We start from the raw sequence: 27,718 nt of genomic DNA, 5'->3' as shown, positions 1-27,718 counted from the left end.
TGTTGTTTCTCTAATGATAGCAGGTGTGGTGGTTTGAAAAATGTCTGAATGTGTGCCAGTGTCAAATTGAAAACCTAAATACTAAACTCTGTCCCTGAAAAAATAAAGTTAGCTCTATTACATCAGCACACTGAGGGCTTTGCACAGCAATATACCCAAAACAGATGAATCAGTATTATTAATCAATAACTCATGTTATGGAGTAGTTTTTTTGCCATTTTATTGAAGTATAGCCTAAAATTTTATTTGATATCTTGCATTGCAGGGTGATGACATTATAATCGGAAAATCAACAGAAGTTTAATCCTGGATTCCCTGCAGGAGGTAAGAATGTAAAATGTCCTTAAATTAACATACAGTTAATGTGAAAATTATATAAAAATAAATAAATAAAGATATAAGGTTTTTTTTTCTAATTCTAATATGGATTGTTAGTTTTTCCTTAAAAAAAGTTAAACATAATTAACCAGGATACACAGTAAAAAAAAAAACATATTATTATTATTATCATCATCCATGGCCTCAAGTTGTGTTGTGCCTTTAAATATTGTTGCAGATCATCGGCCCACTGAAGCTGTTCAGTCATGTTGGAGATCTTCTGGCCGACCTGCAGACGGACAGTTTATCTGAGTGAACATAGTTTTTACGTGGCTACACAGTCACATGGCAGTCAGCTATGTCTGGTCACAAGGTTTTGTTTTTAATGATTTATTGAAGCAATTGAGGTTTGGTGTGTTGGTATCATGTGTCAGTCATTCAAATATGGTTGTCTTACAGTATATCACATGTAAATGACCATGCAAGAAAGAAGAAGAGGCTGCTACATGGAGATGTACACTCTCACACACACACACACACACACACACACACACACACACACACACACACACACACACACACACACACACACACTATTTTGTGGGATCTTCTGTGCTGTACAGACTTAACAGTTACTAATATGCAGGGGATCAAAAAGGTTGTATTTATATCTTCATGGAAATCAACAGCTTGTGTGGAACAAAAACACAGGACCACACATGTGGGAGACAACTTCAACTGTATCGCTCAGTTTCATGCTCCTTTTTATTTTTTTTTAGAAGACATGAGCATTGTTTGAGAAACAATTGTACATCATTATTCTCATGACATCTGGACTACATTGTTTTGGTTACAAGATGGCAAGGGAAACTTAATGGAGTCCAAGATATAGTCCAAGTATGCAAGCTATCCACTGGCCATAAGCCCAGAGCTAGCTGAAGATTCAAACTTAAAGATGATGACCATAAATGGAGACGTATGTGGATATGTGTGCAGATATGGAGAAGTAAAATTATGTATTAATTAATATAGAAGTAATTAATATACAGTATAAGGGTATATCTATTTATTTCTATTTGTATCTGTCTGGCTCTGAGATTCTTACAGTAGCCCTGTATTTATTAATTTATCAGAAAGGACAGACCACTTATGTGATTCACATCTGGATTTGAATTACTCTGTAACCCATGCATTCAATCATGCAGAGAGTAAGAACATGAAAGACTGGGTTTCAAATTGTAATCACACAACTACTGCATACTAACAGATATAGTGTATGACTACAAGCTTCCAGGCGAAAACCACTTACTGTTATTAAGGGTCCACTAATGGTTCCATACTGATCAATGTTCCAGCTACACTCGTGAAAATGACCATTCGAAATGTATTTTTCAGATTGTTTTCTTAGTTGTTGATGGAAGGTGCCATTTTGTTATAAGTTCTGTGATTTTTCTTTATTGTCTATGCAAAATGTACAGTATACAAATCATGACAGGATTTTGAAAAACTGAGGTCATAATGTTGACCTCTGTTTATTTAAAAGCCACTAACTTTTTATGACATGGCAGATCCCTGTTTTTTTATTGCTTACTTGTTTTTCTCTAGGCTTTTTCTTTTGTTAAGTTAATGTGTTCATTCATTTGATTATTTAAATGTGGGGTCAGTACGGTTGTCTTTCCTCTTCTGTTCTTTTTTTTAAGATACATTATAAGACTCGTTTTGTGTGGTTTCTTCCCTCTGAACTCTGACCAGACAGACGGTTAGAACATGAGAATACGGCATGTGATGATGCTTCGCTTCCCTATTCCGCAAACACAATGATTTCTCAGAAGGACATCTAGACACTTATTGCAAAAGGTTTTAATTTCCCTGTGTGCAGGTTTTAGTTTGGTACTGAACACCCCTGCAGTTGAAATCTGGTTTTGAGTTCTTTATTTTGTGTTTCACTTTCATGACCTATATACTGTACAACGTCCTCCAGTACATTTTGTAAGACAGGATGCCTTGCACAGCCTACAGAGAGAGAGAGAGAGAGAGAGAGAGAGAGAGAGAATCTTATAACTCACCTCACTACCCCTTTTACACCAACGACTCAATCAGGGTTATACCCAGGTCAACTGTGCATTTGAATGTGGTAACCCTCCTCAATCTACTGCTCGGCTTTGCAAGAAAGAAGAAGGTGGTTACTTAAGTTTCAGACAATGTAATGTGTGTATCATGACCGTTTACACTTTTGTCACAATACCCACATTGCACCGTCGGCTCGCTTATGTTTTATTGGCTCGATTACGGATATCCATATTCATGGATATTCATGTTATTTTTATTTTCAATTGAATCTGAACCCTATGGCCTAGTTGGGGATATTGTCTGCAGAGCTTTTTTTTGTGAATGCTCTGTTCCACTCTGTTACAAAGCTAAATGTACACCATATTTGAATTTCCCTCAACACTTTAAATGTAAAAGTGAAAGTCTTTTAATGTGACCTGAGAAAAAAAATGAAAAACTGCTAAATTGGATAAGAATGTTTAACTGTATTATGTAGAATTTCCTATTTTACATTATAAAATTGAATAGAGCTGTTTTTGAGTCATTATAAATTATAACATTGTGTTTATGTTGAGTCATTATACTAATGTACAGTATGTTGCAGCTACAGAAAATGGCATAAATAATTTATGACAAAACGTTTGTTGTTGATTTTATTTTTATATTTACACAAAAAATTGTCCATGACTGGTAATTTGCTGACTAAGGACCAACTTTAGTAATGTGATTTTATTCTGTTTGAGTTTTTAAGCTTTTGTTTCCAGCAGACATCTTTCTCAATGGCTTGAAAGGCCAGGGTCAAATCGAAAATTAAAGAGAAAGGAGTGTTGTAAGTCAGAATTGCTGATGCAACAAAATTGGGGCGTCTACTACAGGTTTCACATGCAACAAATAGGCCTGTCACACTGCAGGACCCATTAACCAATAAGCACAGGCTGCAGCTCAAGTGTCACTTTCCACACCGAAGTCGAGGGACAAGAACTTCACTGCAGACATGAGTCAAGGTAAGGAGTAAGAAAACCTTTGGTCTCATGTTATAGGAAAGAGATTCAAATGTTATTAGTAGTGTATTATCTACAACTGAAGGTACAGTTTATCTCTATACTTGACTACAGAGTTAAATCTTTTTGAACCAGTATCAGACTGGGTGTTAAGTGTAAAATGTGGTGTGCAGAATTGGTGAATGACTTTTACACTGTATTCGTTAAGGAATGTCTTGCTAATGACTTGAGATTTATCATCTGGAGAAACTTTGGGGGTGATCAAATTTAGGTAAAGTCATCAAGTCAGATTTCCATAGTTTTAATTGTTGACGTGTGTTGAATTTCTAACTGATGTAAGAAGTCTCCATAAGATAAGATAAAATATTATAGATTTTATTGTCCCGAAGGAAATTAGTGTTGGACACATACACAAATAGTATCTGCTATTTATGAAATTCAACAGCACATGCATACTTACATACAGTACACAGACACATAATGTTACCACTCCGCATGGACACACTCATATTACATCCACAGACTGCTACCAGCCAACAAACTGTACAACACATCATAATAGTTGTCATAATAGTGTACGTAATTTGTGCAGTAAGGGCAATTATCCTCATCAACATAAAGTTATGATAAAAATTTTTTTACATGTGTATAGTTAAGATAAGAGCAGCATTCAGGGGTTAGGCTCTGGCTAGCTAACCCTTGATTACTTCTCATATTTTAACTTTACATGTATATTCTCTACACACAGGCTTGGATATTGAGCGCATTGATCTTGACATTATGCGCAACAGCAACAGCCATCATACAGAGCTATATGGAGAGGAGCGTTTGATTGTAAGAAGGGGACAGCCCTTCATTATCCTTTTACATCTGAAACCTGGCAACAAGGAGTTAAAACTGAGTGAAAAAAGCTTCACACTCATCGTTGAGATTGGTAAGCTTCTTGTTTCCCAGTGATTACATTTACATGTTTATGTGCAGTATGTGTGTGAGGAAGAAATATTTGGAGGGAGTTCTGTATGTATGCACAAATGAGAATGTGTGAATTTCTAATCTGGATTTAGATTTTATAGTCATGTCCATCTCTTTATTTTCAGGTCCAGTACCCAGAACAGAATCAGGCACAAAGGTTTCTTTTGGTCTACGTGACTCCACAGTGGACAGTGAGTGGAGCGCATCTGCCACTAATGATGATGGAAACACAGTGTCTGTATCAATCAGTTCCTCACCCAATGCCCCCATAGGCGTCTATTCTCTGACTCTGGACCAGGGGGGGCAGAAGACCAGTTTAGGGCAGTTCACCCTGCTTTTTAATGCTTGGTGCTCCAGTGAGTACCTTACTTTTTTTTGCTCTAAATTGTATATGAGGATTTATTTATGTTGTGTGCTCCACATGCAGCTTGTATTTCCTTTCTTTTAATGACCATTGTGTTAACATTATTTGCACAACTAAATGTAAGTTAAAAACCACCTGTAGCTGTAAAGCATATATATGCTTTCAGATTTGTATTGTTATATTGAATGCAACTATGCTGGTCTAAATGTGTTGATGCTCTGTCTGTACTGACTCACAGGAGATGCTGTCTACATGCGCAGTGAGACGAAGAGGCAGGAGTATGTTTTAGCACAATATGGACAAATCTACAGAGGAACATATCAACGAATCAAAGGGAAACCCTGGAACTTTGGACAGGTACACATAATTTCAATTGTTACCCATTCAATAAACTGTACACAGAAAAATTTATAATCTCTACTGTAAATGCTTCTTCACTGTGACAAAAAATAGCAATAAACATATTTTAATATCAAGTTACATTTATCAATTCTATGATTTAATTTCATAAAGTATACTCAGCAAATAAGACATGTCATCAACCAAATAACATTATAGCTGAAACAACAGCTTGCAAACTGCTCCACTAATAACCTTTTGTCTATTCTGTTTATCGGTCTGTAGTTTGAACCAGGAGTACTGGATATCTGTCTGAAGATCCTGGATGAAAACCCAAAATGTATCTCTGATGCCGACAAGGACTGCTCTGGCAGGAGAAATCCCATCTATGTGACCAGGGTGCTGAGTGCTATGGTAGGTCTGTGTCCAGGCTTAAGTATGCCCTGTAGATGCTATTTAACCACCCTGTGAATGCAGGCAGAGATTACCATGGTCACAGTGCAACAGAAAACCCTCTGTCAGCTCCTTTATATTCTGAGTGTTATATTATTCTGCAGGGGGAACCAGGGGTGACCCCTCTCCTTCTTTTGAAACTTTTTCGTTTCCCCGGGTAACTTTTGTGATATCAAAAGATGCTACAACAAAAGTAGTTTTTAACATCATGTGCAACTCTGATTCCAGGCAGGTGGCAAAGAGCAGCGAACTAGATAAATTCAAGACTGTCAACATGTTTTTCCTGCGGCAAGTCAAAATACCTGAATGAGAAATCCAGGGCTATTTCTACTGGTCAAGTAGTTTTCACTACACAATAAATCAGTACCAGGCTTGTTCCAAGATAAACCATGACAGGATCATGCACTATATATATATATATATATAATAATAATATGTTGTATAACATATTAAGGATTCACTCACGCAAACCCAACATTATACAATCCTAGAAATTATTAACTTTCTCTCCCTAAATGTATACACTAATTATAAACTCACACTTCTATGTATCAAGAACCCTGTGCTCTTATCTACCAGTACTAATTTACATCTTTTAAAGTGCTCATATTATACTCATTTTCAGGTTCATAATTGTATTTAGAGGTTGCATCAGAATAGGTTTACATGGCTTAATGAAAAAAACACCATATTTTAGTTGTACTGCACATTGCTGCAGCTCCTCTTTTCACCCTGTGTGTTGAGCTCTCTGTTTTAGCTACAGAGTGAGGCATCTCACTTCTATTCCATCTTTGTTGGGAGTCGCACGTGTGCAGTAGCTAGGTAAGGACAACCAGCCAGTCAGAAGCAGAGTATGAGGGCGTGCCACGCTAGCAGCTAGGCAAGCATTATAACGTGTGTTACAAAGTGACGTCCGGTCGTCACGGAAGTAAAGGCTGGACTACAATAGAGCTGTTTGGAGCAGTTTGTGAACAGTGTTTTCTGTTGGAGAAGTGCCTTTGGGGTAGACTTTGGGCTTTTTCACTTTGTAAATCTATAACATGCACAAAAAAGATAAGACAATAAAGGAAAGGGGAAAAGCCAAAAAGCATAATATGAGCACTTTAAGTCTGTCCAGCCCTGTGCCCCTTCCATCTGGATCAATCAGGGAAATAGATTTTCCACATGTACATTTTATGCTGTAGTCAATTTGTGTATGTATTCGTAATCTGGCCTGGCTAGATCTCTGTCTAATGCTGATGGATGTCTGGAGAAAATCTGATATGAAAAAAATATATATTTAAAAGCTGGTTTTCTCCCGATCATGTTGCTGTATTTCTATTCACATTTTTTGCTTAAATTTGTTTAAGGCCTCTGTGAGCTTGATAAGGTTTATGTAAGATGTATTTGTCCCAAATAAACCTGTGTTGCTGTCAAAATTGTTAATTTCTGGAGACTTTTCCCATGAAAGACCTGCAAACACTTGGAGTTTAGAAAAGTAAATGAAAAGCAACCCTTGTTCATATTGATTTATAAATGAACACTCAACAATGGAATGTGACAAAATGTAAATGATTGTGAAAATATTCAGCATTATACCTTTAGATTCCCTTTCTCCCATTCACTTCTGGCTCTCTCTTTATGCTCTCTCTGTATGCTCTCTCTCTCTCTCTCTCTCTCTCTTTATGCTCTCTCATCTCCCTTCTGTCTTTTTCACAGATCAACAGTAATGATGACAGAGGTGTGCTGGTGGGAAACTGGGGAGAGGTTTTAGATGGGGTTCATCCAGGAACATGGATCGGCAGTGGGGACATTTTGCGCAAGTGGGCAGAAAGTGGCCCCGTCCGCTACGGCCAGTGTTGGGTCTTTGCTGCTCTTGCATGCACAGGTTGGAGCACAGCAGGGAGTGCATAAAAGTCTTGGTTTGACTGTCAGTGGATTCAGAAAATCATCTATGCGCAGGCTGATGTGCACTGAGTTATTGTGTTTTACAAAGATGATATTCCCATGTCATGTTGACATAATGAACAGAAAGAAAATGCATTTTTGGATGCATTAAAGTTCACTTGAAACATTTAAATTAGTTAACTGCATGCCATCACTCATGTTAGGCAATATGGAAACATAACATCTTAAAAGGATACAGTACCAACAGTACTGACCTGCTGCATTTCTCTCTTAAAACACACACATCTGTTTAATCCCAGTTACATTCTCTCGTCCACCTCGCTCCACTGCCACACAATTCAACCTTTCTTATCAATACCCTATATTTGGAATCTAAGCTCATGGCTTTGAAGCCCCCACAAGTCTTTGATGACAGTTGCTATCTCTAGCATGTGCTTTAGTTAGCTGGTGTGATGAAGTGTGGCTCTCCTCCATCCTCCAGTGTCCCGTGCCCTGGGCATCCCATGTCGAGTGGTTACTAACTTTAATTCGGCTCATGATACCAATGCCAACCTGATGATAGAAACGCTGTATGATGAAAACGGAAAAATAATGTCTCATGCTGATTCGATATGGTAAGTCTGTGCTAGTGATTAGGTTGTCATCTTTTTTAATTCTTTCTCTCATTATCTTCCATTATTTCTCTGAACTTGTGTTTTTGCATTTGACTTTTTACCAGGAACTTCCACGTTTGGGTGGACAGCTGGATGAGTCGTCCTGATTTGGGGCCAGAGTTTGATGGGTGGCAAGCCAGTGACCCAACCCCACAGGAGAAAAGTGAAGGTAAACTTTGATTTTATTGTCCGGTTGTTGCCCTGTTTTCCCAAAACCAAGAGAATGTCCTGCATGTAGGACTGAACCAACAGTTTCCATGCTGCCTTGGCAGAACTGTTACAGAACAAAGACAAAATAATGTTAACACTTCATGAGAAATAACTCTAACTGTAACTCTATCAAAACTGCCACGAAGATGCATCATAAGCGGTTGCATGCCAAGTCACAATATTTAACCATGGTGGTTAGTTTCAGCTTTAGCCAGAAGTCACAGGTTTGGTGTATGGTTATGGCCAACCTTACAGCTTGTTTAAGGCACATGACTCATCTCGAAGCTGTTCTCCTTGACACAGTAAGAAAAAAGAGATATATAAATCATACATCACCAAAAACAGTTTTGTTTTTACTAATCCACCTGACACAGATGATTTGGCATTTTTGGAGACCTGTTACTGTACATGTCACTTGTATCAAATGTGATTAGGTAAACCTATGTTACTGTTACTGTTTGATTACTGTTATATTTGGCTACTCCTCATTTTTGTATTAAGACACTGACTGTAAAACAACAACCGGCCCATTCTCTCTGAAAGTGACCAAAAATATCTCCCATGAGTGGCTTATTTTATTGTATTTTACTACTTGAATGACTTGCATGGCATTGTATATGTGACTCCTGCTGAAGTAAACCCTGTCTGTCTCTGGATATGTGATGATGTCAGGTGTTTTCTGTTGCGGACCATCCTCTCTTAAGGCTATCAGGGAAGGTGATCTGACCAAGAAGTATGATACTCCCTTTATTTTTGCTGAGGTGAGTTTTTGTTTGAATCTTTTAGTGTAACATTTTAAAGAGAAACACACAGAAAATGTACATAGTTTACATTTAAGCTGCACTCTATTGACTGATCTATTAATGCTTTCAATGAGGGTCCAAGTTAGAGGTTTTATGTAATGACAAGACCTGCGCCAAGCTAACCCACCAAACAGAGACTGATTAATTTTATGTTCTGTTTTAGTGTATGTGTTATAAAACAATTCAGTCATGATTGTCTTGTGGTTTGTATCCTATCATCTACTGGCTTGACCTTTGTGAGTTGATTCTAAAAGTAGTTACGAGCTCGGAGAACAAAGTGGCACGAAACAGGGTTCAGTTCAAAAATTTAAAAAGTTTAGAACAGAAACCCAAGCATTTATACATTTTGCAATAGTTGCTCCATTCATATGACGTAAGAGTAGATAGATAATTAAGGGCCACTTCGTTCTTCAGGGAGGAAATCAGTGTAACAATTTATGACTTCAAATGAGAGATACTTTGTTCAGAGTTTTCATAAAATAGAATGTAACCTATGCACACAACAATATGTGTATATAAAAATATTTCTTCCTGCTGTTAGAGGTTGTGTCAAAGTGCTTGTCAAAAATTGCAAGCCTGTTTTAATGTTGATTGTGATGTCAATCAGTATTATTTCATGTCATCTCATGACGTGTGGACTCAGGTGAATGCAGATGTTGTGGATTTGGTGCGCCTGTCAAATGGAGAGACTGTCAAGTTCAGAGATTCAACTGACTCCAACTATGTTGGACACTTCATCAGCACCAAAGCTGTGGGCTCAAATGAGAGACACGACATCACACACCAGTATAAGTATCCGGAAGGTACTGCAGAGTGCACAGACACACACGTGACTCCAAATCACACACTTAAATGGATCCTAAATGCGTCTTCAACGTTTCAATTAAAACATTGTCCAATTAAATTTTTTTTAAAAACAATTTAAAGTTCAGTCAGACAACTCACATTTGAAATGTTGATTATAACAGCAGAACATTGAGTTTCGCGGCCAGATTCCAACCTCATCACTCCCCGCAGTTTGGGTTTACATGAGATATGGGGAGTGATGATAAAGTAGCTTCTGAACTAGCTCGCAGGCATCGCCCCATATGTTATCTTGTTTCACAGCTCTGTGTCTATCAAATCTATGATGATAGTTTTAAAGGAGACAACCTGTATTTTACACAGGAGCTTAACCGAAACTGTTGCACTTTGCTTTGATTCATGATGATTTTCAGGCTCAAAGGAGGAGAGGCGGGTGTATGAGAAGGCTCAACACCACAACAAGCTACAGCAACTAGGAGAAGAGCCGGGACTCGCTCTCAAGGTGTTTTTTACTGTTCATACAAATACAGGTGGTAGAGTAAATACTGTAGAAAAGAACTCTGAAGTAATTTAATTAAAAGGTTACTGCAGAGATGGGTCAGTTCTGAAAAAATTCAGTTATTCCGAATATGACAATATTCCGAATTTGATACAGGTCATGTAAACAGCTTAGTCGGAATATTGTCTTTTTCGGAATAAGGGCAAAAACCAGAATATGATGTGCATGTAAATGTAGTCAATGACATCAGAGTTTACAAAGCAGCATGAGACAGCATTACAGCTCCAAATAGGCCACACCATCAGTGCCTGAATGCAGGTTAATAAGTCAAAAGAACAGAAACAATATTTAATGTGTCAAAGTGAACTGTATCAAAATGAATGTCAATATATGCAAACTTTGGCAAGAAGGAGGAACAACGGTCACAAGTTGAAAATAACCAAGATTGGTATGAGTGCACATCTGGTTGTTAGATGCTAACTGCATGTTACCTAAAATGAAAACAAGTTTCATTAAGTGTCCCCTTTAGGTAGATAGATGAATGGATGGGTGGTTGGTTAGATTAAAATTAAATACAAAAAATTAAACCTAATTTATCCTTAATTGATCCTTAATTGACCATAAAGAATTAAATCAGCATGATCTGTTCCAAAGATCCCAGGATCATCCTTTTCAACATGCTTAAGAACTACCTGCTTATAATAAAAAAAATATAAAAATGCATTAATATTATCATATAGTCCATGCATTTAATTAAACAAATTATCTTATAATTCTCATTTTAGATCAAACTGGCTAAAAACATGAGCTTGGGCTCGGACTTTGAGGTGTACACTGTCCTCACTAATAACTGCTTGGAGGCAAGGACCTGTACCTTCCTGTTCTTCGCCGAAGCTGTCAGCTACAATGGAAAACTAGGAAACAGCTGTGGGTTTGTTTCAGAAAAAGCGGAGGTACCCTCTGGAGAAGGTTAGCTACAATATTAGTGCAAACACTTTACACCATCATAGTATTCATATCTGCCTTCAAATCCCATTATTGTGCTAAATTGCATAGAAATAGTTTAATAACCTAATTTAGTATGATCATTATGTATGTTATTTTTCAGAAAGGCGCCTTTTTCTCAGACTGGATTATGACCGTTATGGATCAGTGATTACCTCTGACAGGTTAATCAAGCTGTCAGCCATCGCCATCGACAAGCAAGTTGCAGAATACCATAAGGCTGAGAAGACCATTGTGCTGGACGAGCCAGATATAGAGATTGAGGTATGAACGATGCACAGGTGAAAGAAATGTATTCATGAGCAGTAAAAAAGCTCTCTAGTGTAACATTTTAGAAAAAAACATTGTGAATAAATAAATCATTTTACATCCACACCGAAACAGAACTTAAGTAAGATGTCAGAGCACATGAGCTCAAAGCACAGCAGTTTGCATTTTAAAATTAAGTAAAACCTTTCAACTTTTTGTATTTTTAATAGTCTAATAATATGGTACAGTTGTATATTATTGAATGATGAATGATGAATGAATGGAATTATCTGAACACCTCTCTGCAGCTGCTGGGAGAAGCCACAGTAAATCAGTCTGTGACGGCAGAGCTGACCTTGTGGAATCCCTTACCAAAGTCGCTGCAGGACTGCAGCTTCACCGTAGAAGGGGTCGGCCTCACTAATGGAAAACCCATAACAGCGAGGTATATCAACTCCATCCCAACTGTTTTAAGTGGATTTACGTGTCAATTATTTCTTGTAGCATTTCTATATACTGTAGTTTTTCTTGTGTCATCCAATTCCCATTACAGTTTATTTGCAGTTTCATGTACAAAATGTTGTTTGTACAAAGTTTTTACAAAAAACCCAAATGCATCCAAGATCACAGAATGATTTATATTTCAGTAAAAAAAATTAAAAATTAAAAAAAAAGTTACTTACAGCTCTAAGTACTGTATAAGATGCCGTTCTGTGATTTGTGGAGATGTACATAATCACAGTTACAAGAAGAATATTTTAAAAACTAATATGACATTTACACAATTTAAAACAAAATCCTGAGCTGTTTAAACAAGAATAGATATGGCAGAAAACAGAAAACTCATTTCAGATATTTTGGCTGGTGATTCTCATTGTGTATTGTGTATGGCTTTTGCAGGATTGGAACTGTGCACCCTGAACAGGAAGCCAAGGCCAGGGTTAAGTTTAGTCCCACCAGTCCCGGCTCCAGGGTGCTGCTGGTGAACTTTGACAGCAACAATCTGAAGAATATCAAGAGCTTCATCAATGTTGTTGTGAAGGAATGAGCCCGTACAGAAGTCTAACAAAATACTGCTTTTTATTTTGATATTGTTTTGTGTTGTTTTTTAGATGTATTTATTTAAAAGGGACAATGCACATTAATCAACATGAGAACAGAGTCCAACATGTAAATGTTGACCTGGTTTTAACATCTGTCCTGAGTGATCTGATGACAAGTGGACAGCTCTACATGTTTTCATCTGGCAGTAGAATGTGTCTCCAAATGGTCCTGAGAACACTTGGGATCTGTGGAACTGGTACTGGAACTGCTTTTGATTTGGTTACATTTAAATGTGACAAAGATACTGCTGCCAAAGCTGTGAGTAAAGCAATTGTTTGTTGAAGGGAGCTGCGTTTCCTCTCACCTCTAGGAAAACATTTTTTATTGATGGTGATGAAGAAAATGATCAAATTTGCTAACTTCAAATACAATTTAGCTTAAATAAAATTTACCAAAACAAAAGAAATTGATGCTTGGTGTAATTTGTTGTCTTGTGGCGTGTTTGTGTACATGGAAAGAGATCAGAACTGGGCTGTGTGCAATAGCTGTAATTATGCCGCTCTTAACCTGTTTTTTTAACTCTTTTGCATTTAATTTATTATAGGAAACTGTTGTGTTGTGTTGTGTATGGAAATGTATGTTTATGTCTGAGCTGCTGGATACTCAAATTTCCCCACAGGGATGAATAAAGTATCTATCTATATATCTATCTATCTATCTATCTATCTATCTATCCATCTATCTATCTATCTATCTATCTATCTATCTATCTATCTATTTATCTGTCTGTCTGTCTGTCTGTCTGTCTGTCTGTCTGTCTGTCTGTCTGTCTGTCTTGTCTGTCTCTCTAGCATGCTTCCAGTTCAAGTAGAGTAGTTCATATGAAAAAATTAACCATTTATTTTTATTTCTACCTTTGCTTTGTTTGGCATTGGCGATAATACTGTAAATCAAACATTTCCATCAAGAGACAGGAGTACCTTTTGGTAGTTAAAGTGGCAACTTTCGCAGGTGCGATATAGTTTTTTTTTTGTTTTTTTTTAATTGTACACTGTTCACATTGGAACACAACGTGACAACCGAGGATAACACGAAAGGAAGGGAATCTGATGAACCTGAAGACGACAGGTGGGGTTGTAATTCTGCTTAAAGGTAAGATAATCCTTTTTTGTTTGTTTGTGTGATTTGTTTCAGCTAAGAGGTTATTTGCTTTTCTCAGTGTCCATATTGTGATATTATTATTACGTAAGTGTAGGTATCTCAAAGCATTGCTGACTGAGGAGGAGGGCCATTGTTTTTAGGTGGGGTTGGCGTTCAATATTGGTCAACTTTAAGGGCCCCTGTCTTCTAAATGGTTGGCCATTCTGGTTAATCAAACCACGTTCTAACACTCTCATAAAGTTCAATGTAGGGAAAATCGTTCAAATTAAAAGGGGTGAGGTCAGAAGACAATCACCATTACATACTTTGTCCATTAGAGAGCAAAGTTAATTTTACGACTGTAAAATGTCCTTTTCGTGCATATTTTGGTCACAACTCTTTGATAATTTAACCAAATTTAATAGATCCTTGTCAAAAATGTTGGTGTCCATGTTATAAAAAGAGAATACAAGCTGATCTGGCCCTGACACTCCATGATCCAGCTGTATCCCCCCACAAGACACCTCAATTGACATGAGTCAACAAAATACATATGGGCTGGATGGACTAAATTCCAAAGGCCAGGCCTTGCACAAGACAATGTAACACACATGAAATACAAATAGGAGACATGAACATTCACACTTTTGTTAAGCAATATCATGTCTCACTTTGTCTGCTTGGTTGCACTTTGACTGTTTTTGTGATATTCAGATTATTCTCCAAGGAGAAATGTTTTTTTGTTTTTGTAATGTAAACACTTTCGTAGTGTGTCTGCCTGGAGAAGATGACACAGCTGTGGAGGTGTGGCAATGCGAGCCCATAACATGAAGCTGTCAAACAAACTGAAAATTTGTTATTACTGGAATAACAGAAGCACTGCTGTAATTTGATACATAGAGACATTTATTTACAAAACAATACAGCTTATAGTGACGTGGATCTCCATCATTCCACTTCATCCAGGGAGTGCAGGGAGTGATGAGGGGCAGCATACTCGGCCAAGTTGGGGAGTCCGTACACCACGCAGCAGCTCAGGGCGCTGCGGGAGATCTCCATGTCACGGACATCAGACCACTCACCAGCTTCGACATCAAAGCACTCAACGTCTGGAATGGTGGTAAAGTCGTTGAAGCCCCCGACCACATAGAGACGGTCATCTATCACTGCGCTGCCAAAGTGACTTCGGGAGCCCAGCATGGAGGGCACAGCGTGCCAGGTGTCGGTGTGGGGGTTGTAGGCCTCAGCAGTGCGCAGACACCTGGTTCCATTAAAACCACCGACCTTTAAGAGAAAAGGTGAAATGTGAAGTCGGGACTGCATCTACTATTTTTCTGTTTTTGTTTCTCATTTTATATTCAGCACTCTTTTGAAGAAGGGCACCTGACCTCACTGTGTCCCTAATATAAAGTTATGTAATATTAATGTAAAAAAAAAAAAAGAAGTAGAATGGAAGCTCACATTTTTGTATAAAACTATTGATATTTTATAGCAAAAAAATATTATTTAATATTACATTTAACAACTTTCCTGTAAGAACATAACAAGAATGATCAGTTTTGCACAAAGTTGTATTTAAGGCAGCGTGGAGTCTCACGTAGTTTACAACATGTAGACAGACACTGAAACTGTCCATTAAAACCCACACAATAGACAAAAAGAAGTCTTCATTAGGATATGAGTTCATAAAGACACACTGCATTTATTCAGTACATTACTGTTTAAAGGGTAGCAACTAACACTTTTATTATTGATCAATCTGCTGATTAGTTTCTCAATTTTAGTCTATAAAATATCAGAAAATAGCAAATAATACCCATTATAATTTCCCAAAGCACAAGTTGACAAACTCAAATGTTCATTAGGGTTGGGTATCGTTTTTTGTTTTGTTTTTCGATACGAAACAACAATTGAAGGTGCTAAAACAATACTTTTAAAATGGTGCCGGTTCTGAACTAATTCTTTTTTAGAAGACAGAACAAACTGACAACAAATTGAAAGAAAAATTAAAGAACGGCTTGTTTATTGCTAAGGCCATATTGTCAACTTTAAATAATTTTTATAATAATAATATAACTTATTTCACCAGTCATTTGCTTTTAAACAACCTAAAGTAGAACCACTTGATGGCAAAGGGATACTTTACAACAACAGCTTGAGTTTCTCAAAATGCACCTGAATGCACCATGAGTTTATGGGGTGCACTTTAATGCCCCTTGAAGTCTCTTGGTGTTTCTCTAACATTTCCGACATCTAGACTCTGACATCTCCAACTCCGGCAGTGGCCAAAGTGTCTCGCAACGTGCAGCTAGGCTATCCTGTGTGTCTTTATCTGCAGACTGTTTCACCCCGAATATATATATATATATATATATATATATATATATATATATATATATATATGTCATCCTTGTCTCATCCTCTTTCGACTCCAATCAACCTCCAATTTCAAGAGCCAATCATTTAGGAGAAATCAACGTGAGTTTCTAAAGTGCGCCTATGAGCATTCCGAAAATGGGAGGGTCTTCAGCCAGGGAAAGACTTAATATCGCAAAGTACTGTTTTAAAGCATGTTCACCCACCATCAAAATGGCAGAAACGTTCTTAAGGTCTCAGAGTATTTATGAGTTACTTTTTGCAAAAAATTTTGACTTGCCTCTGTAATACATTTGCAGAGGCATTTTGTCTGACGTGAAATTATCAGCCGTCCGGAATAACGTGAGCGCTTGCAGTAATCTGGACACCGTGTCTGTGTTTTAAAGATTTCTCCCAAATGATTTGCCCAAACTTTAGTGAGTGTGTAAGACCTGCCCCCAGAGACAGGTAAACCAGTCAGGCTTATCTTTCAACGCATTGATATTTTATGTGACTTTTACTGTGCTTACTGCATCGGAAGTGTCCGGAATACAGTGAGTCTACGTTACATCAGTACATCACTGCCTTCAATGTAAATGTTGTTTGGGACGTCTTAACATATCAGAGGTACAATGTTGATTTGATTTGTAATGAAAGGTCAATATTGTCAAACTAGTCTCTACCCCCGTGACCGAGGTAGAGATGGAGTGACCCTGCCCGGAGGAAGCCCGGGGCCCCCGTCTGGAGCCAGGCCCAGATGGCGGGCTCGTCAGCGAGCGTCTGGTGGCCGGGTTTGCCACGGAGCCCGGCCGGGCACAGCTCGAAAAAGATACGTGGCTCCCATCTCTCCAGCCCATGGGCCCACCACCTGTGGGAGGAACCGCTGGGGTCGGGTGCGCTGCCACATGGGTGGCAGTGAAGGTCAGGGGCCTCAACGGACCAGACCAGCAGATGCTGGCTCTGGGGACGTGGAACGTCACCTCTCTGTGGGGTAAGGAGCCGGAACTGGTGCGGGAGGTGGAGCGCTACCGGTTAGATCTGGTGGGGCTTACCTCTACGCACAGTCTCGGTTCTGGAACCATACTCCTGGATAGGGGTTGGACTCTTTTCTTCTCCGGAGTTGCCCAGGGTGTGAGGCGCCAGGCGGGTGTGGGGATACTCACAAGCCCCCGGCTGAGCGCCGCTACGTTGGAGTTTACCCCGGTGGACGAGAGGGTCGCCTCCCTACGCCTGCGGGTTGTGGGAAAACTCTGACTATTGTTTGTGCATATGCACCAAACAGGAGTTCAGAGTATTCAGCCTTCTTGGAGACCTTGAGTGGAGTCCTGCATGGGGCTCCAGTGGGGGACTCCATTGTTCTGCTGGGGCACTTCAACGCGCACATGGGCAATGATGGAGACACATGGAGAGGCGTGATTGGGAGGTACGGCCTCCCTGATCTAAACCAGAGTGGTTGTTTGTTGTTGGACTTCTGTGCTAGTCATGGATTGTCTATAACAAACACCATGTTCGAACATAGGGATGCTCATAAGTGTACTTGGTACCAGAGCACCCTAGGCCAACGGTCAATGATCGATTTTATAATTGTTTCATCTGATCTGAGGCCGTATGTTTTGGACACTCGGGTGAAGAGAGGGGCGGAGCTGTCAACCGATCACCATCTGGTGGTGAGTTGGGTCAGGGGGTGGGGGAAGACTCTGGACAGACCTGGTAAGCCCAAACGGGTAGTGCGGGTAAATTGGGAACGTCTGGAGGAGGCCCCTGTCCGACAGACTTTCAACTCACACCTCCGGCGGAGCTTTTCGTGCATCCCTGTGGAGGCTGGGGGCATTGAACCCGAGTGGATAATGTTCAAAGTTTCCATTGCTGAAGCTGCGGCGAGGAGCTGTGGTCTTAGGGTCTTAGGTGCCTCAAGGGGCGGTAACCCACGAACACCGTGGTGGACACCGGTGGTCAGGGAAGCCGTCTGACTGAAGAAGGAGTCTTTCCGGGATATGTTATCCCAGAGGACTCCGGAGGCAGTTGCAGGGTACCGAAGGGCCCGAAGGGCCCGAAGGGCTGCAGCCTCTGCCGTGAAAGAGGCAAAGCAGCGGGTGTGGGAGAAGTTTGGAGAAGACATGGAGAAGGACTTTCGGTCGGCACCAAGGTGCTTCTGGAAAACTGTTCGCCACCTCAGGAGGGGGAAGCGGGGAACCATCCAAGCTGTATACAGTAAAGATGGGACACTGTTGACCTCAACTGAGGAGGTAATAGGGCGGTGGAAGGAGCTCTTTGAGGAACTCCTGAATCCAACTAATACGCCCTGTATGTAAGAGGTAGAGCTGGAGGATGATGGGGAAGCGTTGTCAATTTCCCAGGCGGAAGTCACTGATATAGTCAAACAACTCCACAGTGGCAAAGCCCCTGGGATTGATGAGATCCGTCCAGAAATGCTCAAGGCTCTGGGTGTGGAGGGGCTGTCCTGGTTGACACGCCTCTTCAACATTGTGTGGAAGTCTGGGACAGTGCCAAAGAAGTGGCAGACTGGGGTGGTGGTTCCCCTTTTTAAAAAGGGGGACCAGAGGGTGTGTGCCAATTACAGGGGTATCACACTTCTCAGCCTCCCTGGTAAAGTCTAATCCAAGGTGCTGGAAAGGAGGGTTCGGCCGATAGTCGAACCTTGGGTTGAAGAGGAACAATGCAGATTCCGTCCTGGTCGTGGAACAACGGACCAGCTCTTCACTCTCGCAAGGATCCTGGAGGGAGCCTGGGAGTATGCCCAACCGGTCTACGTGTGTTTTATGGATCTGGAAAAGGCGTATGACCGGGTCCCCCGGGAGATACTGTGGGAGGTGCTGCGGGAGTATCGGGTGAGGGGGTCTCTTCTCAGGGCCATCCAATCTCTGTACGACCAAAGTGAGAGCTGTGTCCGGGTTCTCGGCAGTAAGTCGGACTCGTTTCAGGTGAGGGTTGGCCTCCGCCAGGGCTGCGCTCTGTCACCAATCCTGTTTGTAATATTTATGGACAGGATATCAAGGCGTAGTCGGGGTGGGGAGGGGTTGCAGTTCGGTGGGCTGGGGATTTCATCGCTGCTCTTTGCAGATGATGTGGCCCTGATGGCATCATCGGCCTTTGATCTTCAGCACTCACTGGATCGGTTGGCGCCGCGTGTGGGGGGTTGTTTTTTTTTTTTTTTTTTTTTTTACCGCAAGCGAAAGGTGGGACGGGGTTGGGGGGGGGGGGCCCCCCTAAAAAGGGGGCCCCTGGTTCTCAGCAGGAAACCGACGGAGTGCCTACTCCAGGTAGGGAATGAGTCCTTACCCCAAGTGAAGGAGTTCAAGTACCTTGGGGTTTTGTTCGCGAATGAGGGGACAATGGAGCGGAGATTGGTCGGAGAATCGGTACGTGCCAGGTGCGTATTACATTCAATTTATCGCACCGTTGTGACGAAAGAGAGCTGAGCCAGAAGGCAAAGCTCTCGATTTACCGGTCAGTTTTCGTTCCTACCCTCACCTATGGTCATGAAGTCTGGTTCATGACCGAAAGAACGAGATCCAGGGTACAAGCGGCCGAAATGGGTTTCCTCAGGAGGGTGGCTGGCGTCTCCCTTAGAGATAGGGTGAGAAGCTCAGTCATCCGTGAGGAGCTCGGAGTAGAGCCGCTGATCCTTTGCGTCGAAAGGAGCCAGTTGAGGTGGTTAGGGCATCTGGTAAGGATGCCCCCTGGGCGCCTCCCTAGGGAGGTGTTCCAGGCACGTCCAGCTGGGAGGAGGCCTTGGGGAAGACCCAGGACTAGGTGGAGGGATTATATCTCCAACATGGCCTGGGAACGCCTCGGGATCCCCCAGTCGGAGCTGGTTAAAGTGGCTCGGGAAAGGGAAGTTTGGGGTCCCCTGCTGGAGCTGCTCCCGCCGTGACCCGACACCGGATAAGCGGATGAAGATGGATGGATGGATGGATAGTATATCGGTCTTAGCCCTATTTGACATAACCTAAACCTATGACATAACATATTTTCATGCCTCTATGTCTCAGTGTTTCTGTGTTGTGATGTGAGTATCAGCAGTGTTAAGACATGTACTTACTGCAAAGACATGGTCTGCATAGGCGATGACCCCAGTTCCACTGCGCATGCTGGCCATGGAGGCGATCAGTGTCCACTGGTCGGTCTCTGGGTCGTAACATTCAGCCGATGACAGGCACTCACTCCCATTGAAGCCACCGCAAATGTACACCTGCAGAGAATAAAAGGGGGAATAAGGAATCTTTTAAGACTGAAGACAAGTATTCAAAAACATTAATCAGTCGCCATTATTCAGAGCTGCTCTTTAACACCACCCACCTTGCAATGGAGGGTTGTGCAGCTGGCATCACTCCTCTGTACGTGCATGGGCGCAATTAAAGTCCACTGGTTGATTTTGGGCTGATAGCGCTCAGCACTTCTGAGTCGATCATGTCCATCATAACCTCCCATGGCATATATGCACCCGTCCATCACAGTTACGCTGACATAGCAGCGACTTGAATGCATTCGTGTAACCTCCTGCCAGGTGTGCGTGCCCAGGTCGAACCTGTGCACAGAGCTGAACTGTTCATCACTGTCAAAGCCACCGACACAATATACTGATCCATCGAGGAAAACTGTGCCATGGTAGGCCCGGGGAGCCTCCTCATTGTTTGTTACATTGATCCAGCAGTTAGCACGGACATCGTACGCCTCAATACCATTGGTAGGACTACTGCCGCTCCAGCCTCCAATGGCCAAGAGAATGGCAGGGGGCAGTCGTGGGCGGGCCAAAGGGTTATAAGAAATAGAGTTAGGGAACTCCTTTGTTTGCAGGTCAAGCATGGCCTCCAGGGTCCTCAGGAGAATCGGTCGACAATCTTTACTTGCCTTCACCAGTTCGTTGTTGCTTACGCTGTCTGTGATGTATTCTGATCTCATTAAAGCCAGCCTGACCTACACAGAGACATGAGGATTTCTTTTACATTCAAATATCGATAACGGCCTGTATATCCAGTATGTATCTATTGTCAGGGCTGTAAGCCCTTCACTCCCGTGTCAACACCACTTCATTGATGTTGTAGGCCATTTATGTCAGATTTAGCTCTATCTGGGTTCTCACCACAGCCTACCAAATTCTTCCAAAATGTAAAAGAAAGAAAAACCAAAATCGATCACAACATTTCTCAAACTTCTATTACTAGATTCATCAGAATCTTACAATAGAGCTTGCACAAATATATCTACATCTCTCTTTATCCTAATTAACTCATTAAGCATTTTGCATTTTTGTAAAGACAAGAACACCATTTATTGCCTGGTCTAGAATAGGACTCAATGTGTTCATTCCTCACTTACGTTGGACAAAAGCAGAGAGATGTTTTCTCTGCGTTCCTCATTTGCGTAGGCGATCCAGCGAAGGACAGCCCTAAACACCGTATTCTCCTGCTTCACATTGAGACGGTCATTCGCAATGATCTTAGCAAGTTCCTGCGCAGAGAGCTGCAGGAACTCTTCTGAGGTGGCAGCAATCTCCTCAAAGTGATTCAGCATGTAAAGGAATGCCTTGTGGTTCAGTTCAGGGGTGTAATAGATGTCTGTGAACCACCAGATGCCTATGCAGTTTTGTGGGGTCAGCTGCTTCTCCAGGAGGTCACAGCAGGCTTGTATGATGCCCATTACATTGAACCGGTCTGCTGCGATAAAAAGCTCTCGTATATTATTTTGTGTCACAGGAACAAAGCCAGTGTAGGCAAACTCAATGATGAGCTTCATCATGTCGGGGGACACATTGGGAATGTCAAAGACCCGACTGTCTGGGGTTGACCAGGTGGCAAAGAGGGCTCTGTGAAGCAGGAAGGAAACAAGAGTTTGAAAAAAAGTGGTTCGGGTTTTTCCTTCTTTTTCACACTTCATAGAATGATAATGTTATAATATAAACCCCAATATTAGACTTTTCAGAACAGATGTGACTAACAAAAAGTGCCTTAAAGCTGCATCCAGCCACTGCATCGATGGGTTGTGATTTGGTTTTCTTATTTTTTTGGGTAATGAACAAATTGAATCAATGCTGTGTTGTGTTTACCAACATTTATTTACACATGGTTATTGGAAATGCAGTATTTACCATCAGAAATTCAACTCAAAGGATAATACTGATGTTATTTAAAACAATTTGTAAATCAGCATATAAATGTCACATACAATTACATCATCATCATCATCATCATCATCATCATATTACAGTTTACACAAAAAGACTGGCAGTGAAAAATCCCATCTAAAAGAAAAAATAATCTTAAAATGTGTTATTTCGCATGCTCATCCATTTACATGTCTTCTCCATGAGTCAGTGTCACTTTTTAATATTGAGATGTTGCAGTGTTTAACTCTGCTTTGCTGCTAAGCATGCTGCTTATGCAAAGAGTTTAAATCCAGCAGCCTCCCCCTGTTAACACCCAATAACTAACTTACTTGAAGTACAGGCTGCAGTTGCAGAGGAGGATTTTGTGCATGTGAAATTCAACGTTGTCCACTCTGATCACTGCGTCACAAAGCTCTTGTTTCAGACGGAGCTCATTATACACCGACATCTTTGCTCTTCAGTATGAAGACTTTTACTCTTTACAGTAAAAGTTAGGTACAGATTTCTCTCCTGACTCTCAAAAAGTGTTTCTAGTTGTGTGTAAGACTTCTGCTTCCACATACACAATTCTGGATTCTAGAGTGGCTCATTATGACATCACATAATCTCATGAACAGGACCTTTCCAATCACAAGTTCTACAAACAGTTATTCTATTCAATTACATTACATTACATTTTATTTATAGTATCAAATCATAACAAGAGTTATCTCGAGACACTTTGCAGATAGAGTAGGTCTAGACCACACTCTATAATTTACAAAGCCCCAACAATTCCAGTGATTCTATGTGTTATTAACTCCTGGTAACTGGTTTTCATCTGGGTAGATCTCATTTTAGTTTCAGGGTTCATTTCTCAAATTCACAATGAAAGCATTACAGATGTGGTTATTTTTTGTATAGCTGCTAATCCACAGACATCTTAATCTTAACATCTTAAAAACTTAATAAAAAGTATAAACCTATGTCAAATTAATGTTGTCAGTTTGCAAGAAGCCATCTCACTGCACTTTTCTATTCAAAGCATTTATTATTTATAAATAATAAAATAATACATATATAATTCAAAAGATTATTTATTATTGTTAAGGTCATGGTGGGTCAGATACTTTACATCTATCATATGTATCTCAGGTTTTACAGTATCTAAAATAATAATCTTAGACCCTTAGAAAATACAAACTAGGGGTGCCTGTTTAGTTCACCTAGTAGTTAGTAAATGCTGCCTACCCCCTCCCCCCTACCATCAACTGTCGCTACCTGTTACCGATTGGCTGTAATAGTATTTTATAGCTTGTGCACTTCTTTCTGTTTGTTTTCCATTTACACAGCTAGGGCTATGTACTGTATAAACACTGGATTTTTTTGTCAGTGCGCACAGACAATAGAGAGCTAGGTGACCGTGAGTAGTAAGTAAAAAGTGTGTTGGATTAACATCACTAACCTGATGCGGCATGTACACTGAATTGATTCAGAGGAAGGAGCTTTTTCACACATACCACACAGCTTGATAACCACTGGTCCTCTGATATAAGAAGAGCAACTACAAACATTACTGCTGCCTCTACAAATATTCTTACTATTAACTTTCCATCACATTCTTTTTTATAACTTGATAATTGGTGTGAATTGATACATACCTACTAAGTTAAATGTCAACATTCAATATTTTGTACCATTTCTGTACAGAAGAGGGTCTTGCTTGATATGTCACAGTCATAGATGTATGTCAGCTGAAAATGTTGTCGTTGTACTTTGTTTTTCAGAACCTGCATTGACATTAATCCTGAGAGTGGCACAAAAGCAAGCCACGAGAAAGTGCAAAGCAAAAATAATTGTTCTTTGCTCACATTACTGCACACATGCATAATTAAAAATAGTTAGTTTGACTCACAAAAACAAAATTGAGTTACCAAATAGTGTATGCATTGTAATTTAAATAGGAAATTGTCAATTTGTTGAAAAAATTAAACAAAGACAAGATAAGTAAACAGGCAGGGAGGTAAGGTTGATTCAGGTCTAGTTTTGCTTGTGTTACACCTATGACATTTTTTAAAACATATTTGAAAAGGAGCTGCATAGTGAATATTGTCTCTTTGTCAATATTAGTATAATCATTAATATTAGTAGTAGTATACCAGTAACATCCTTAATTATCGTTAAATACAGGAAACAATAGATTCAAATACTGTAATAATGTAAATATACAGTAATTTACTGACGAAGATGTGACCAGTTAATTACTGCAAATTTACAGTAAAAAGATCTTATAATACACTAGAAAATGCATTTCCTGCAGAAAATGCTTGTGAATGCTGAAAAGCTCAATTGCTAAAGCTAAATTGGATTGCTGGCATAATTGCGTAAGAAGAATGTGAAGTAGTAATAATTGCTTGGAAAAGTGGGAATGGTTTTAATTTGTAGGAATTTCATTGAAATGTTGAATAATATTAATAATGTATTAAACAAAAATGGAATATTTTAAGATTTTTTGAAAAGAAAAATCATAGTTTAGCATGTCAAAAAGTCAAGGTATAGGTATGTCAAAACAATGGATAAAAAGTCACTAAAAATCGTGAAAAAAAAAGTGATTAAAAAAAGTCATAGTATAGTATGTCGAAAAGTCATAGTCATGGTATAGCATTTCGGGGAAAAAAAGTCATGAAAAGGGCCAGCACAGACTGGGAATTGAACATTGACAAAAGAAAAGTCATAGTAAAGTATGTTGAAGAAGTCATAGTATAGAATGTTCAAAAAAAGTCATAGTATAGTATTTCGAAAAAAGTCAAAAAATTCAAGGTATAGTATATTCAAAAAAGTGATAAAACGTCATAGTATAGTATGTTGAAAAAGCCATAGTATAGAATGTTTTAAAAAATCATAGTATTGTATGTCGAAAAAAGTCATAGTATGTCGAAAAAAAGTGATATCAAATTCATACTATAGTATGTTGAAAAAAGTGATAAAAAAGTCATGGTATAGTATGTCAAAAAAAATCAAAGTGTAGTATGTTGAAAAAAACATCATGACAAGGGCAAGTCCATACTTGGTATGGAACCTGCGTCTGCAGTGACTACTTGCTGGTTTACTGTCAGAGCAATGCTATCCACTGTGCCACCAAAGAATTTATGTCAAGAATTGTCATAGAATAGCATGTCAAAAAAATCCATTAAAAAGTCGAAAAAACAGTCAAAGTATAGTATGTTGAAAAAGTGATAACAAAGTCATAGTATATAGCATGTCTAAAAAAAGCCATTAAAAAGTCATAGTATAGTATGTCGAAAAAAGTCAAAGTGTAGGATGTTGAAAAAAGTGATAACAAAGTCATAGTTATAGTATGTCGAAAAAAGTGATAAAGTAATCTTAAAGTATGTCGCAAAAAGGGATAAAAAAGTCATGCTGATAAAAAATCAAAAGGTAGTATGTTGAAAAAAATCATGGCAACTGCAAACACGGACAGGGAATTGAACCTGGGTCTCCAGTGCATACTTGCTGGTTCATTGTTGTATCCATTGTGCCACCAAATAACCCATGTAAAAAACAGCATAGCATGTCGAAAAAAGACATTGAAAAATCATAATATGGTATGTTGAAAACAGTCAAACTATACTGTAGTATGTTGAAAAAAGTGATAAAAAAGTCATAGTATGGTATGTCCAAAAAGTGATAACAAAGTCATACTATAGTACGTCTAAAAAAGTGAAAAAAGTCGTAGTATAGTATGTCGAACATTAAAAAGTCATAGTATGGTATGCTCGAAAAACCATAGTATAGAATGTTTAAAATAATCATGGTATAGTATGTCGAAAAAAGTCATTGTAAGGCGCGTCCAAAAAGTGATGACAAAGTCATGGCATAGTATGTCGAAAAAAAGTGATAAAAAAGTAATCGTAAAGTATGTCGGAAAAAATATCAAATTGTAGTATGTCGAAAAAACGTCATGACAAGGGCAAGCCCGGACAGGGTATCGAACATGGGTCTCCAGTGACAAATGCTGGTTCACTGTTGGAGCAGTGTGCATGTCGAAAAAAATCATAGTAAAGTATGTTGAAAAAAGTGATAACAAAGTCATAGTATAGTATGTCGAAAAAAGCCATAAAAAAGTCATAGTACGGTATGTCGAAAAAAAGTCAAAGTGTAGTATGTTGAAAAAAATGTCAAAAGGGCCAGCCCGGACTCGAAACAAGGTCGGAGTAGATCGTCTTGATGCTTTGGAGCGTCAAAATGAGGACCCAGCTTGACCAAAGCTGTTTTTTCTGCAACCGCACTACATGTTTGGAGAGAGTTACTGTAATACGCTATCTAATGATATGATCCAAATAAAAATGTATATTAATTAATGTATATTCAGGCGCCTTACGGCGGTCCACACCAGGGAGCAGCGCGATAGTGGTGCACACCACGGAGGAGGTGATGGCATTTTAAAATAAGTTGAAATAATGAGCAATTACTGTGGTTAGAGGATGAAGAAAAGTTACTATGACTACATATTTATAATGTTTTTAGTGACCTGCTGTCACTGCAAATAGAAGAAAAAATCAATCAAGTTTCGTGATGAAAAGTGGAGGGTTGACCGAGGTTTACAACCCTGTCCCTCAAGGGAGAAAGTCACTGATAGAGGTATCGGTAACATACAAAGCAGTTGCCTAAATAGCGACTTTTTTTTAAATACTGCTAGTTCTGTGGTGTTGGCGCTTTAAATCTGATGCCTGCAGTGCGCCAACGACGCATCAGTTGAGACGCGTCATTTGAGGCACGTCAAATGACGCAAGTCAGTTATCGCTTTCAGTGCGTGGGCCTTATGCGGCTGAAATGGTTAACTAAACATACTTACTATTTGAAATAGTTAGCTAAAAGTAATAGATAAATGGTTACATTCAGCTTCACTCCAAGTGTTGGTAGTAGTAGTATGATCGCTGACCAAACCAATATTAATAAGTACAAAACAATTAACACTCCACTTTTATATAATGAACAGTGTTATACATTTGGAACATACATTGGGAATTGATGAAGGGGTACTTGAGTTTATCTGACAGGGCTGTGGGGGTACCTCGAGCCCAACAGATCTGGTTTAAACAGATAATATTCCTAAATCCTAATGTGTGACTCCTAAAGATAGGCTTTTTATTTCGGCTGATGATTAACATTTACAGCTCTTCTGTGAACTAAAGTAGGATGTGTACGATGTTTGACATCCCCAAACACCACCAGTCAGCATGTCCACGCAATTTTTATAACATTTATTCTTTGTGAAACATGATGAATCTATCAGAAGAACTGACATAATTGTGAAATGTCTGGTTAAGTTCATTTACAGTACATTTTAAATGACTGACAACGAGGCAAATAAACTCTTCAATTTTTTTCTACTTTTAGAGGAAACTCTCCATTAACATATTGTTAAGTTTAACAGAGCCGAGCTTACCGGTAAACATCTAGTTCT

The 27,718-nt window shown here is 39.6% G+C and overlaps 3 protein-coding genes across 4 annotated transcripts in view; 2 read left to right on the top strand and 1 right to left on the bottom strand.

Moving 5' to 3' along the window:
* Window positions 1-2,979, top strand: part of LOC120559019 — a 29,333-nt gene extending 26,354 nt beyond the window's left edge. The window contains exons 25-26 of the mRNA XM_039800444.1: window positions 266-324; window positions 557-2,979. Coding sequence (XP_039656378.1) covers window positions 266-304 — 39 coding nt within the window. The 3' untranslated portion in view covers window positions 305-324; window positions 557-2,979. The remainder of the gene's footprint in view (window positions 1-265; window positions 325-556) is intronic.
* A 258-nt stretch (window positions 2,980-3,237) lies between these two features.
* On the top strand, window positions 3,238-13,112 carry LOC120558305 (protein-glutamine gamma-glutamyltransferase 2-like). 2 transcript variants are annotated; one of them, XM_039799223.1, is made up of 15 exons: window positions 3,238-3,371; window positions 4,117-4,302; window positions 4,466-4,696; window positions 4,943-5,061; window positions 5,329-5,457; window positions 7,195-7,363; window positions 7,865-7,997; window positions 8,102-8,205; window positions 8,919-9,007; window positions 9,693-9,852; window positions 10,267-10,355; window positions 11,138-11,321; window positions 11,461-11,621; window positions 11,915-12,051; window positions 12,507-13,112. In XM_039799223.1, the coding sequence occupies exons 1-15, from the start codon at window positions 3,362-3,364 to the stop codon at window positions 12,652-12,654; spliced, it is 2,049 nt and encodes a 682-aa protein (XP_039655157.1). In that variant the 5' UTR covers window positions 3,238-3,361; the 3' UTR covers window positions 12,655-13,112. The 2 variants fall into 2 exon arrangements, with proteins under 2 accessions (XP_039655157.1, XP_039655158.1); XM_039799224.1 differs by lacking the exon at window positions 3,238-3,371 and adding an exon at window positions 3,372-3,453.
* A 1,626-nt stretch (window positions 13,113-14,738) lies between these two features.
* LOC120559018 (kelch-like protein 10) lies at window positions 14,739-22,720 on the bottom strand. The gene is made up of 5 exons (XM_039800443.1): window positions 22,602-22,720; window positions 21,486-21,972; window positions 20,466-21,083; window positions 20,209-20,358; window positions 14,739-15,074 (listed from the first exon to the last, which is right to left on the bottom strand). Exons 1-5 carry the CDS (start codon window positions 22,718-22,720, stop codon window positions 14,739-14,741), a joined length of 1,710 nt encoding a protein of 569 aa, XP_039656377.1.
* Window positions 22,721-27,718: the final 4,998 nt, after the last annotated feature.

This window comes from Perca fluviatilis, chromosome 5 (genome assembly GCF_010015445.1).
Source record: "Perca fluviatilis chromosome 5, GENO_Pfluv_1.0, whole genome shotgun sequence".
NCBI lineage: Eukaryota > Metazoa > Chordata > Actinopteri > Perciformes > Percidae > Perca > Perca fluviatilis.
The sequence above is the reverse complement of the archived record's forward strand: the minus strand, read 5'-3'. Positions and strand labels throughout refer to the sequence as shown.

Bases quoted from the DNA above. Each gene is read 5' to 3' on its own strand.
- LOC120559018 (XM_039800443.1), bottom strand. From the start codon at position 22,720: ATGTCGGTGTATAATGAGCTCCGTCTGAAACAAGAGCTTTGTGACGCA. The intron at 21,973-22,601 runs GTAAGTTAGTTA...CCTGCTTCACAG, and splicing joins AACTGCAGCCTGTACTTCAA to AGCCCTCTTTGCCACCTGGT. The intron at 21,084-21,485 runs GTAAGTGAGGAA...GTCTCTGTGTAG, and splicing joins TCTCTCTGCTTTTGTCCAAC to GTCAGGCTGGCTTTAATGAG.
- LOC120558305 (XM_039799223.1), top strand. The intron at 7,998-8,101 runs GTAAGTCTGTGC...ACTTTTTACCAG, and splicing joins TCTCATGCTGATTCGATATG to GAACTTCCACGTTTGGGTGG. The intron at 9,853-10,266 runs GTACTGCAGAGT...GATGATTTTCAG, and splicing joins CCAGTATAAGTATCCGGAAG to GCTCAAAGGAGGAGAGGCGG.